Source organism: Rattus norvegicus, chromosome 5 (assembly GCF_021556685.1).
Source record: "Rattus norvegicus strain SHRSP/BbbUtx chromosome 5, alternate assembly SHRSP_T2T, whole genome shotgun sequence".
Classification (NCBI taxonomy): Eukaryota; Metazoa; Chordata; class Mammalia; order Rodentia; family Muridae; genus Rattus; species Rattus norvegicus.
This window is the reverse complement of record NC_141538.1, coordinates 123,149,800-123,163,929: the sequence shown is the minus strand read 5'-3', so window position 1 is coordinate 123,163,929 and position 14,130 is coordinate 123,149,800. Positions and strand designations below refer to the sequence as shown.

At 43.4% G+C, this 14,130-nt stretch overlaps 1 protein-coding gene across 4 annotated transcripts in view; it reads right to left on the bottom strand.

Annotated features, from left to right (window-relative positions):
• Positions 1–14,130, bottom strand: part of Pde4b (phosphodiesterase 4B) — a 576,426-nt gene that overhangs the window by 108,705 nt on the left and 453,591 nt on the right. For all 4 annotated transcript variants that reach the window (XR_015687514.1, NM_001398935.2, NM_017031.4 and 1 more), the window contains 3 exon segments: positions 9,827–10,021; positions 192–228; positions 25–95 (listed from right to left, as the gene is read on the bottom strand). Coding sequence is in view for 3 of the 4 variants with exons in the window: in NM_001398935.2 (NP_001385864.1) it covers positions 25–95; positions 192–228; positions 9,827–10,021 (303 nt within the window). In the remaining variant the exon portion in view is untranslated.

Below are 14,130 nucleotides of genomic sequence, written 5' to 3'. Positions count from 1 at the left end.
ACTCTGCAAAACAACGGGGCTTACTTGTTCGGTGCTCCGTGAAGGTTTGTCAGCAAGGTGAAATTGTTTCTTACGCTTCGCAAGCTGGCAAGAACCTGCAAGGAGAATGTTTCAAAATTGGTTAGGGTCAAAGGACTGTATTTAAAAATCACACCAGCAGTGAAGTTTAGGTGAGCATGATACCTACATACCTGGGCAAAAGGAGTGACAATCAGGTCATCGCCGTGTCTGGTGAAAAGAGAGAAAGAAACAGAACAGATAGATGAATGTCGACTGCAACACACATGTTACACTAAGTTTATCAGTGTTAGTGACCTACTTGTTCTGGGAGGAAGGCAGGAGCCCATGAACCTGAAGGAATACAGAACGCACCCAACTCATGACTGTCAGCCTTACTGTGTGATTCGGTCTAAAAGCATTGGCAAGTAAGCATGTGTCCTCAGGGCATATGGTTCCACTAAATGGCAAAGCCAGATTCTTATAATTCAAACTGACTTGCGGATTTGACTTGCCTGAGCCAGGAAACTCAAAGGGAGGGCTGCCCATAGGCACACTGCACATTGGAAAAAATGGTATAACAGTCTGGATAAAGGGCAACATTGGATTTCCTGGCTTTTGTTGATTTGAACCATGGCTTTAATACCATTTAAGCAGATTTCTGTCTGGGAATCCCATTACTTTTTTGTTTGGAATATACTCTTTTTTTTTAAAGTACCCAAGGAAAAAATTTTAATGGGAATGTGCAGACTGAGAGCCTCCTAAGTAGTAACAGTTGACACTCATCTGGTCCCAAAGACCTAATTATGCTCTGCCTCCTGTCTCATCAGTCTATGCTTGGGACCAGTGAAAACCATGTTTGCGGCAACGGGCTTTCTGTGCGCTGGCATCTGCTCCCTTAATCTACTAACGACTGCCTTCAGCGAGCTCTAGGACCGCATTGGCCACCATCACCAAATTAGGTTAATTTGCTGGCATCCTGTGAATCAGCAACATGGGAGCTGATGGCGGTGAGCTCCCCTCCTTATCTGGCCCACCTCCTCTGTCCTCTATCATCACACCAAAGGCAGAGCTCCGTTCGTGGGCCTGCGAGGGTATCCTACAATAGTCAAGCACCTGCCCGGTACCAGGCACCATGTGAAGTCGGGTTTCAGAGCTGCAGAGCACAGGCGTTCATGTTTACCCTTGCAAGGTGCTTCGTTCATGTGGCAGTTTCCACCCTCGTCTTTAGTCAGGCATTCTCTGAAATTTTTTGCAGGCCCAGTGTGGACAGTGCTAAGAACAAGGAGAGGAGCTGGCAAGCAGTAAGCATTCTTCATGTGATTGGCCTTTGCGTGCGCTGGCTCATTTGCTATTGGCTATGCGGCTGTGAGGCAAGCACATTGCAGGCGCTATCAAGCCAGTGGCTGCTCTCTAGCATATAGCTGGTGGGGGGGAGATCTTGGCCTCTTTGCTCTCCCAGATCTGTGCTTTTGACACTATACTTTCTGATTTTATGATGGAATATGATGACACAGTTGACAAATCAAACTATGTAGAAGCCACAGTCTTACAAATAAGAAGGTAATAAGGGAGAAAAAAATACACATAAATACAGAAAGAAATACACACAGTGGATATTGAATGGGAGTATGAATGGGACACTGAATACCTAAAGAGAGATTAACTCTAGGTTAGTGAAAGTAAGAAGGGCTTGACTGAGTCGGTAGTGTTTGAGATAGGCTTTTAGGGACAGGGACGCATTCAGAAAAAAGGCAGAGATGATAGATAGTACCAATGAGAGGAATGGTAACAGCCAAGGCTTTTACATGGAAAAACAGTGACTGTGTAGAGAATAGGGTTGGTAGGCCCCCCATACTCGAGATTTGGGGAACAAAGCCTGTGACATTGTGGTTAACTCAACAGGACCAGGTGAGCCAGGGAGGGGTTTCAGTGAAGTGGGGGAATGAGACAGGCAAGCCATTTTTTTTTTTTTTTTTTTACAAAAGCAAATGCTGTGGATGCCGAGGGACAGAGCATCAGGAAGAGCCCTTGGAGGAATGGTGAGAGGGTTACTGGCAATGAGAAAGAGGAGATTCGGCCAAGAAGGGAACAGGAAATGATGCATTGAAGGGACGCCAGGGATCTTGTTAGAATTCAGCATTTGCTTGCATAAGGAAATAGTATTTTCATTTAAAAAAATGAGCATCTGAGAAAATACTCATGACTAGAAACGAGAAAAGTGCAGAGGACTTGGGGATTTTCATGGGACCTATGGACACTTTCAGGTACATGCTGAGCTTAAGGTGCTTAGGGACAGCTAGGTGGCACTATGGACCAGGAAGGTGGTGTTAACAAGGGATTGATACTACAGCATTAGGCTTCGACAAGGCAGCAGGGAGAGCTATGGTAGTGGTTGGGGATGGTTTCGTTCATGGCAGTATATGTAGTTAAGGAGTCCAAAGGACAGGCTCGGGGGTTTCAGAAAGGAGAGGGGATAAAAATGAAGTCAGAAATGATTGTTAGGAATGACATGTGGCAACTTGCACCCCAACTGCCAGAGCTTTCATATGGCCAACATCCAGATGGGTGAAAGATCTTCCTGTCCAGATTTTTGAGATAAAGCTGACATACTTCGTAACATGCAGGGGTGAGTTGGAGCACAGGAAACTGATTTGGGATCAAGCAGATCTTCAGTGGCTCCCGGGTTTCTGGTGTTTAAATATCGAATGGAAGTCAAGTCATTCAGGGAGACAGAGACCTCACTGCACAGTGAACTGGGTGTCAAATCATCTAGGAAGATCCAGACACATCAACTCACGTAGAGCTGATGTTGGGCAAGTGATCTGGGGAGGGGGGTGAAACTAAATAGACTAACAATTAAAGAGAGGGAGTGCACCCCAGCCCAGTACCAGCATAGCTTTCACAGTGGGCAGGATACCCGGAAACTTTGGGGGAAGATGGATTGGCAGATCGCCTGCACTGTAGGATCGTTTGAGTGACTAACCTAATGCCGTAGGTCAAATAATAACCTCTGGAGGAATGAGCAGATTTAGAACAAGCGTCAAGGAAGAAACTAAATAAAACGAAACAAAAATTTCCTAGATTTCAGAACTATTTTGAAATCGTAATATGCTATTTTACAAGTTAAGAATAGACTGAAATTGCAATAGAAAAATATTTGGCTACAGAAACTGATTTCTTTCTTCCTTTCTTTCTTCCTTTCTTTCTTTCTTTCTTTCTTTCTCTCTCATTCATTCATTCATTCATTCATTCATTCATTCATTCATTCATTCATTCATTCATTCATTCATTCATTCATTCATTCATTCATTCATTCATTCATTCATTCATTCATTCATTCATTCATTCATTCATTCATTCCTTTCCCAGATCATTAGAGAAAGAGGTTTACCCTGCTCAGGAACAAAGTGAAATATTCAGAACTGTTACACAAGCACCCTCTAGTGACAGATTCTGAACATTACACTCTTACAAACTAACCTGAGCCCTCCAAGTACGGAACAACTTCTTGCACTGGATCTTGGAATTGAGTGTGTAGGTCATATTGAAACTATGAATCCGTTTTTTAGAACACAAAAAAGCTTATTCTCACCACTAGACTCTGGGTTTTATTAACTTGCTCCACATTTCTGTTTCTTTGCTATAGAATTGTCTTGTACTAATAGTTGCGGTCAGCCTGTCTTCTACAGATTAGAACTGTGGGCCATTGGAAGCACACATCCTGCCCCTGGCCAGTGTTGTCTAAGATATTTTTTTGGTTCTTTTTTTCGGAGCTGGGGACCGAACCCAGGGCCTTGCGCTTCCTAGGTAAGCGCTCTACCACTGAGCTAAATCCCCAGCCCTAAGATATTTTTATCACCTCCACCTTGAGAGTTAGGCAAGCCCCTGTCTCAACTTCTTCATCTGCAAGCGGAGGTTCTGGGTCTTCATCTGCAAATGAGGTAGTGGGTCTTTATTATGGTAATTAGGCAGTTGCCTGTTTGTCTTCTGCGTGGTAACAGCCTCTTTAAGATACTATGACTGGCCCCACTGCAGTTCGCAGGGCTTGGATTTCTATTGTCTAGAACAGTTACAAACCCCTTTCACAGACATTGCTGTGTGTAACAGAAGGAAGAGTCTAATTGTTAAGGAACAATGCAGTCCTCTCGCATGCTGGCCAGGTGCAAAGCTTCCCTCTGCCTCATCCCACAAACACCCACTAAGTCCTGTCAGTCCCAATTTGCAAATATGTATTAATTGCCCCTCAAGCCTTCTCAGTCCCCTTTCTGGAGATTAATCGCATATGAGGCCACATAGGAGGCCACATAGGAGGCCACATAGGAGGCCACATAGGAGGCCACATAGGAGGCCACAGCTGCCCCTAACTGCTTATTTAGTGATGTTCACACTTCAGCTCCTGAGCTGGTTTTCAAACGTTTTGATGCTCTCCCTAAAGGACTTTTTGGAGTGCTGCTTTCCTGTATGACCCAAAACACCTCCTGGGCCTTTCAGGACAAGGGGGCTGTTGCCTCGACAGCCTCAGTCCTTCCCCCTAACTCCCCAAGTCCTTCCTCTAGCTAGAGAAGTGGTCAGCACAGCCTTCGTCCCAGCACTCCCTCCAGCCTTCCTATCCTTTTTACCTGAGCTGGACCTCCTCCAGTAGGGCATTCACCCTGACTAGCCAGGCTTTCCAAAGTGTCATACAAGCCTCCCTAATGCTGCTTTAATTTTTGAAGGGATTAACGCTACTAACTGACTTATATCCTTTAGGTGTTTGAAGGCACCGAGAGTGCCTTATTTATTCACAAAATGCGAATAAATTTAAGCAAATATTCACTAAGAGAAAGGTTGAACATGATTCATGTTAATAGTTGGAAAGGTAGATAAATCATTGATTAATATACTTATCTAGGGCCTTGTTTAGTTTAAATCTTGGGTCTTTGGATTGTATTGCTATTTGAACTTCTACAGTTGGAGACTGGCTTCTTATCCCACACCCCGTGCTTTCAACTTTAACTGCGAAACCAAACCAAACCAAACCAAACCAAACCAAACCAAACCAAACCTATTCCTACCACAATGAGGCAAGCCATGGAGACTAAATGAATGGACATACATAAAGTATTTTTTTTATAGTCTCTTCAATTTTGGATTCATTTACATAGTTTTTAGTATTTGTGTACCATACCATGTGTGTTTGTTTTTGGTTCTTTTTTTTTTTTTTTTCGGAGCTGGGGACCGAACCCAGGGCCTTGCGCTTCCTAGGTAAGCGCTCTACCACTGAGCTAAATCCCCAGCCCATACATAAAGTATTTTAGAACATGGCATGTGGGCAATGCTTTATCAACATATGGTTTTACTTACAGATAATTTAGACCATAAGGGAGAGGCTATGTCTTAACAGTCATGGCAAGCAACTGAAACAGCTGTGGCTCTAACTTGAGTCTTTGATACCACATTGTACTTTTTGGTCATCCATCAATAAACAGGTCTTAAATTTAACTGGCCTACTACTTTTGCTTTTTATCCTGGAGTTTAGATCTTATTTCCCTCTAGAACACACATAGGCATGTATACGTGGTGGCTTTTGAAAGGTCCCTGTCGGCCCCTTTGCACATGGGATGATCAGATGAGAAAAATATGGTACCTCCTCCTCCCCCCTATAGCTTTGCAGGTGGACTGTCGAAAGTTATTGTGGAGAGCAAATTTCTGTCATAGTTTTCTGGAAGAAAAACCACCCCTGCTAATTTCCAGTAATTTGTGTTTCCACTGAGAAACCTGTACCAAAATATGTGAAGGCATTTGTTCAGAAACGATTCCAGCCCAGGAACGGAGGCGAGCCCAACAGATCGCCATGTTCAGGAACACAGCTGCACTGGCTTGGGGACCAGAGAAGGCTTACCCTTTTACTAGAAAGCCTCATACCAATCTAGTCCTTGTGGTTAAACATTGAAGCCGTGTTACGTTTTCATTCACATATTCATCTTTACTCATTCACCTACTCTCACCTAACCTGCAAGTAATTTCCATGTATTCTACTGAGACAATCTGTGTAAGAAACATTTCAAAGCCAACATTTTCCTAGTGCTGAGATTTAATGTGGCAGAACTATGCAAAGCTTTCCACTTTTCTACGAGTTTGTATTCATAACTCCTCTGTGCTGGATTGGAAGGGCTCCTGAGGAAAGGCCCTTCTGTAGCCATCCCAGCTGCCTTTGCCTCAGGGTGCCTGAGTTACCATGACCCCTCTTCTTGGATCTATTGGCAGAGGCAGGAACGTTGGGAAAAGGAGGGGTTACTGTTCCAGTATTGATTTAAATTCTTCCCATACAGCGATAACCAGGAGAAAGGAAGTTAAAGAGCCTCACTTCACAGGGCAGGAGAAATGGCTTAGTGGGTAAGAGTACTGGCTGCTTTTCCAGAGAGAGGACCTTGGTCAGAGTCCCAGTACCCACAAGATGTCTTGTTCCAGGGATCCTACACCCTCTTCTGGCCTCTGCAGATACTGAACATATGTGGCACATAGCCATAAATCTGGGCAAATAACCGTACATATAAAATATAAATAAAAATGGTTGAAATACTTTTAAAAATAAAATAATTTTAAAAATAAAGGATATAATGGAATTAGATAAAGGAACATGTATATTCCTAAAATGGGATTTTTGTTTTAAAAAAAATATCGCCTTAGTTTAGATGCAGACACCAATAGGAAACTAAATTTTCTACTGTGGCTCTGACAAAATAAACCACCTGAAGAAACAGAATATTATTTAAACTCGCATATGGAGAAGTATAAATTCCTTAACTGGAAAACATAAAAGTTTTTACAGTTATGTTGAAATACTTTCAAAACATAGTTTTTGGTCCGCATCCTCAGGAAGATTTTAATGTTTCTTGATATCAGTATTCTGAATAAGAACAGGGTATTGGGGCTATGTTATCACTGTACTTTCCTGCGACGGGTCTATCTTTATCATGGAGACATGCTCTTCCTACTTTTAATAATCTTACCTTTAAAGGGAGAATTTGCTCAAGGGAAAGAGTGCTTTTTCTTGCAAATGAGGATGTAGGTTTTAATTCCCAGCATCAACATAAAAAATTAGGCATGACTGAACCTGACTATAACCCAAGCTTTGATGGGTAGACACTGGCAGATCCCCAAAGCTTACTGGCCAAGAAGGCTAGCTCAAACTGTAACTGTCTCAAAGCAAAATGGCAGGAAACAGTAAAGAAAGAGTCCTGATATCCTGCTTTGGCCTCCATATTGTCATCTGCCTACTCATGTGCATGACAAACACACAGTCTCCCACACACCCCTGTGCATCACACACACACACACACACACACACACACACACACACACAGTCCCCCATACACCCCTGTGCATCATACACACACACACACACACACACACAGTCACTCACATACCTGTGTCCATCATATACACACAACACAGAGTCACCCACATGCCCATGTACATATCACACACACACACACACACACAGTCCCCCATACACCCCTGTGCATCACACACACACACACACAGTCCCCCATACACCCCTGTGCATCATACACACACACACACACACACACACACACACACAGTCACTCACATACCTGTGTCCATCATATACACACAACACAGAGTCACCCACATGCCCATGTACATATCACACACACACACACACACACAGAGAGAGAGAGAGAGAGAATCACCCATATATCCATGTGCATCATGCACACACACAGAGTCAGGCACATACCCATGTACATCACATACACACATAGTCACCCACATACTTGCATTCATGCAACATACATACACACACATACACACACGCACACACACACACACACACACACACACACACACACACACTAGGGGGACTAGTAGAAATAAAAAAGTTAAAAAGAATGATGCTAGATAATTTTCACACACAGTTCTTTCTTGTTCAGAACTGAAGTTGGCAATATCGTATAGGTGCTAAATGACAGGGAATGTTTAAGTGGTCTATGAAATTATAAAGAGACAAAGCAAGTGACAGGGATGCTGGATACAGATATTCACAACTACAGTTTCATAAGCCAGAGACAGAGCTGGCTTGTAAGTTTTAAATTATCTTCAAGTTTAAACTCTCCACATTATTTTTATTCCACATAAGAAACAGAAGAATTTAACCTAGGGTTTAATTAACCTCTTCTATAAAGGCTGAGTGAGCTGAGGACCTCCTCGTGGTGTTTTGAATGAGCTTGTGTACTAGTAGAGTAGGAATTAACCCAGGAGAAACACACATTCCAAAGCTAGCCTTTTGTTTGCAAAATGCCCTGGGAATGAACCTGGGCTTACTTTGAGTTCACTGCATGTCTCTTGCTCTCCCATGATAAAATCCAGACTATGTAGGCTTGGCAGTGTCTATGGTTTGGAGGTTAGGCTAACAGATAGCACATGTAAAGAAACCTGGCCTTCAGCACATGCTCATTCAATGTGAGAGGCCTTCTGTGCTTCGGAGTTTAGTGTGCAGGTGTGTGTCTCTCTTATTACCAATTAGTATAGTCTCCTTCAGAGCACACAGACTTTTGAGGAATGAGATCTGATTTTAACTCTTCTATGATGTTTCATATTGTTTTGCTCATTTTAAAAAGACCCCTACAGCCTAGCATACTGCAAAGTATATAGAAGAGTCAATATATATTTTATGAATAAGTAGAAAATGTGGATTTTGGCCCACTCATGATTGGAATGTTTTATAACTATATACTACTTTAAAAACCAGATTTGTTTGGTTTTTGTTTTTTTAACATGCATTTAAGTGTTTGCCTGCATGTATATATGCAAACCATACATGTGTATGGTGCCCACAGAGGCCAGAAGAGGGTGTTAGATCCCCTAGAACCAGAGCTTCAGATAATTGTGAACAACCATATGGGTACTGGCAACTTAGCCTAGGACCTCTGCGAGAACGGCAAGTGCTGTTAATGGCTGAGCCAGTTCTCTGACTCCTAGACTAGAGTACTTCCAATAAAAGTTGTTGGCAGAGGGACTCTGCAAAATATTTTCCTACTGCCAACTTTAAAACATTCCTTACCTTTTTACAAGAAGGTGAATCTTTTGGGGTTTCTTTTTAACAGAGGACAAGAACCTAGTGGACTTTTCCAGACTGGAGATTCTAGGGAGTTACTGATACTTTCATAACATACAGCATCAAAAAATGATTGAGTGTGTGCCCAGAAACCTTTTAAGGCATGGCTTCCAGCAACCAATTTTATTTGGGTTCAGAAACTTAAGCGAACAGGCAATACAAAACCTTTGTCATTCTTTAACTTAAAAAGCAGTTATCTGCAAGTAGTATCAGCCAATCAAAACTATTGTCTGTCCAAGGAGCCAGTCGGTGGGTAAGTATGATGATGAAGTTTCACAGAAGGGACACAGGTATGTGGCTGGATGACCCCTTAGCTAAATGTCACTGAGCAAAGGCCAATGAATGAGGCTGGTAAGCAACCACCATTTGTGTTCCAGCCCAAGACCTCCTACATCCCTAAATTCAAGTATGATTTGCAAAAGGTGGTAAGGTTTCCATTCCATAAACGATTTAACAGTTCAGGAAATAAACCCAGTGGAACTTTTCAGATAACAGACATGAGCACTGTGCTTGAGATTTTTGCTTTGTTTTCTTTTTGCACCATGGGAACCCTAGGCAATATTCCTCAAGTTCTTAAGATGGATGTCTTTGTCACTTGTCCAGTTTCTCCCCTTCCTCCCTTGGGATGGCCACAGTTGCTGCTGCTGCTTCAGTAGGGTCAAGGGTGAGGTGAACCCAGAGGGGAACCGGAAGAGGTTTACTTACTGTTCGCTGGGAAGTGAGGAGTTCCTTGACATCGCTTTTGGTGACAAGTCATAGTCGCTGTCGGATCTGTAGAGAAAAGACTCTCTGCGTTGGCTGTGCCCAGGGAAGGCGGCATGAAGTACCAGTCCTGAAGAAGAGCTGGCTTGAGGGTCCAGTGGGCTCCGACCTGGAGAAGGGCCATTTTCCACATCAAAGCTTCAAAGGAAAGCGGGAAAGTCTGGTCAGTTAAGAACTGCAGAGGACAGTTCACAGATACGGAGAACTTACAGGTGGCAGGCACTGCGTGCCAGGCTCACCCCGCAAAGCTTTGCGGAGAGTTTTAGTCTGTAGCACAGGTCTTGGTTGCAAGGCTTCCTGTTTTGTCCATAGAAAGGCAAGTTCCACAAACTCCACTCATTACCCAGGTTTACTAACCTGGTCGTAAAATAGTAACCCAGAATTTGGACCCAAGGGCAAAGCTTATGACTTCTCCAGAGCCTGACCAAATGTCACAGAAGCAGAAGATAAATAAATAAAGTTGTTGATAACGAGCAACTCCAGAGGGCGGAATCCAGCACAGCTCTAGGTGTCAGACAAAAATATCATGGGAAGGCGTCTTCCTAGCTGGGAGACTTCTTCCTTACATAAATAACAGCCTCATTAAAGAATCCAATTTGCATATTTCTGAATGTTTTGGGAACAAAGTGTTACCCTGAAAACACTGGCTGTCTGATTAGAGAGGCCCAGCCTGATATTTAATATTCATATGTAAATTTAGCCACATAAATGACTTAATTAATCTGATAACACCAAATTACTGTCCCAGGCTGCTGAGCTGGGGCTCTGGAGAAGAATACCATCATAGGCTGTCACAGCACAGGGCCAGGGAGAGTCTGATCACTGTCCCTTCCCTGGGGAAGGTACCTTCAGGCCCTGTGCTATTTTAGAAGCTTGGCATCTTGAACATCAGCAGGAGCCATTTGGGTTTTGCCCCTTGTTTCTGCCCCAGCCTGTTATCACCTTAGAGCGGCATGTCCTTCCCAAGTTTGCTTTAACCATAAGCATTTGTTTCTTTCTGCATGCACAGCTCCACGTAGCTTTGAATGGACAGAGACCACCTTCCCCAGTTTCTCTCACTCACTGCTCCGCTGTTGACCTTTTGCTGAGAGACTGTGGAAGAGGTGGGGAATGTGGGTGGTCTTTTATCCAGTTCAGCTTCCTTTATGCTTACCTAGCTGCCACAGTCCTCTCAGAAGTCCTAATCTGGTGTGTGTGTGTGTGTGTGTGTGTGTGTGTGTGTGTGTGTGTGTGTGTTTTACTTTTGCTTAAATTTCTTAAATTTACAAGGTGCTTTCTGGTATATTATTTCATTAAGCCCCACACACTCTGCAAGCTATATAATCTGATTCCATTATATCGAAGGTAAATAAGACAAAGAAAAACAAACATCAATATCGTGTTTAAGGAAACATGCTAGATCACTGGTTTCCCTGTACTCATTGAGATGGAGGTGATACATCCTGAGACCCTCAGCAGATGTCTGAGGAAACATAGCAGCCGTTCCATGCATACTGTGTTTTTCTGTATAGACACACTGGGGATACAATTTGTAAATCAGCCACAGCAAGAGATTCACTTCAACTATGACCAAGACAATTCTAAACTATACTGTAGAAATGGAGACATAGCCCTGTGGATATAAATAGTGCGAAAACACAGAGATCAGACTCTGCAGCCGAAGCGCCTCTGTGAAGAAGTAGGTGCAGGGTCACAGCTATAATTCCAGCACTGGCAGTACGGGAGTGAATCCTGAAAGCTCACTGGCCAGCTAGTCTACGCACGTCAGTGAAGCCCAGGTTTGCTGACAGACCCTGTGCCAAGACCTCCGTCCTACACAAGCATGTGTACACATGTGTTTACAGGAATACACACAAACACAAACACACACACACACACACACACACACACACACACACACGAATTTGTGGTAAATGCTATTTAAAACTCATGAACTATTTATTTCTAGACTTTTCCATTTCATAGTCTTGAGCCATCTTTGATGATGGGCAACTGAAAACATACAACGACCACTGATGAGGGAGAGCTAATCCGGTTGCAAGCTGGAACACCGGAAGGCCTGTTTTCCCACTCCATGTCTTTACAGCTATTCTCAACCTCAGTTCAAAACGGCGTGCTGGATAACGGAAGGCCACTTCTTTTCTAACAACACTTGTAATTGGTATGTGAGAGTCAGTCTATGAGCACCCTTGAATGATTCTCCAGGGACCCAACGTGCCATCTTGAGTAAGCCAGAAGGAGGCAGCAGACTGCCTTAACTCTAGCTTCCCGTGGAACCAGAAGGAGGAGAATTTTGATCAAAGCTGCTTTCAGACTCCATACGAAGTCTGACAGGAAGCAGTACACGGGGATTCCTGGGCGAAGGGCCAAGCAGGTGCTGCAGCCACCTACTACGTACCAGGGCTTCCGAGACTCCACAGATGAACCTTCTCAGAAGTGGTCTGGGATGGGCTCCTTCCCAAAGCTGCAGGCAAGTATGAAATCCTTTGAACTCACTTTCTTGCCAGCCTGCCTGGCTTGTACTGCACAACAAGTGGAAAGACAGTGAAGCACATTCAAACTTGCCTTGGGTGAGATCTCTACTAGCTGTTGAGACACCGAACGGTTACTTAGTAAAGAGGATTCTTTGTGACCCTCAAATCCTGTAGAACCTGTAAGTCCTGATTTTGTCTGTGAACTTTTCATCATATATATATATATATGATATATAGATATGGATATATAGGATATATAGATGTAGATATATGATATATAGATATAGATATACATATATGATATATATATATATAGATATGGACATATAATATTTATCTGTATATGTATGGGTATTTGCCTGTTCATATGTCTTGCATTACATATGTGTCCCTTTCCCTGAAGGCCAGAAGAAAGCGGAGTTACAGAGGGTTGAAAGCTACCATGTGGGTGCTGGGAATCAAACCTGGGACCTCTGAAAGGGTAGCTGGCACTCTTAACCACTGTCTCATCTCTCCAGCCTTCAGAACTCTTCTTAATGGCAAAGAAGGCAGGTTCTTAAAAGGTGAAACCAGGATCAGCCAAAGTCTATGAGTGGAGTGAACTTCTAAATTCCACGTGTAACTGTATTATTATTTTTCATCTAGGGGTACATCTTCATAGCCTTTTGATACTAAACCAGCAGAATACTTTTAAGAGTGGCTATTCAGAAGCTCTAGTATAGGCAAGACCAAAGGGTTAGTGTTTGGGATGCCAAGCAGTCTCTAGCTTGAGCATTTTGGTCAGTGCTCGCGTGATACCACTATTACGACTATCAATGCTCTCCGTACCTGTACCAGTATCTGGCCAAGTACACGGACTCTTAGAACTTTTTCCATGAGGTTTCTAGTAGGGCTCGTCGTCTTCATGCTGTCAGCATTCCTGCTGTGCAGCAGCTAAGCCATGAAACAGTAGCAGGAGAAAGTGAGGCTGGGGGAGGGGTGCCCTGTCACACTTACTAAGCACATGTGCTAGACGAGCTGACACTAGATTCCTCCCCCCACATACTCTTTCCTCTTTCGTTTTCTTTTCTTCTTTTTCTTTACCCTGTAACCCTGTAGCCTAAACTCAAAAGAGAGCTTGCTGGAGTTCAGAAGAAGCCGGGAAGAGGTCTCAGTTGCTGAGAAGCAGTCTCAGTGAGACAAACGGCCTTTCACATGCCCCAGGGCACTGTCTCAAAGCAACCAGCGCAGATGTACAGCTTCGCAACAAAAGTGAATCACCAACCAGACACCAGCCCCAGTCACAGAAAAATTAGTGCGCAGACGTCACAATACATCCCACAGATCAAAGGAGTAAGGGGAGCAGTGTTGGTCCAGAGAAAGACTAAAGGAGGCCTTAACAAGTGAAATGAATATATCATACAAACCGGAAGACAATCAGGAAGCCCACAATGGGAGAAAAAAAACACATAAATAGGGTTATCATTTATTTAGGGCATTTTCTGTCTCTGCCTTAATGAGGGCACACATTTCATCTTTAGGTTTCCTTACACCCAAACGTTACATAAGCAGTACAAGAAAGCTCTGTGAAACATAGGGGAGGAAGAAAATGGCCATTGCTGGCCGTTTAGTATTTTGTATGTGTGTACTACCTGTATGTGGGTGAGTGGGTGGGTGAGTAGTGCGCGTGTGCGTGCATGTGTGTGTGTGTGTGTGTGTGTGTGTGTGTGTGTGTGTGTGTGTGTGTGTGTGTTAGGGGAAGATGTAACCACCTACCCATGCAGCAGTACAGAA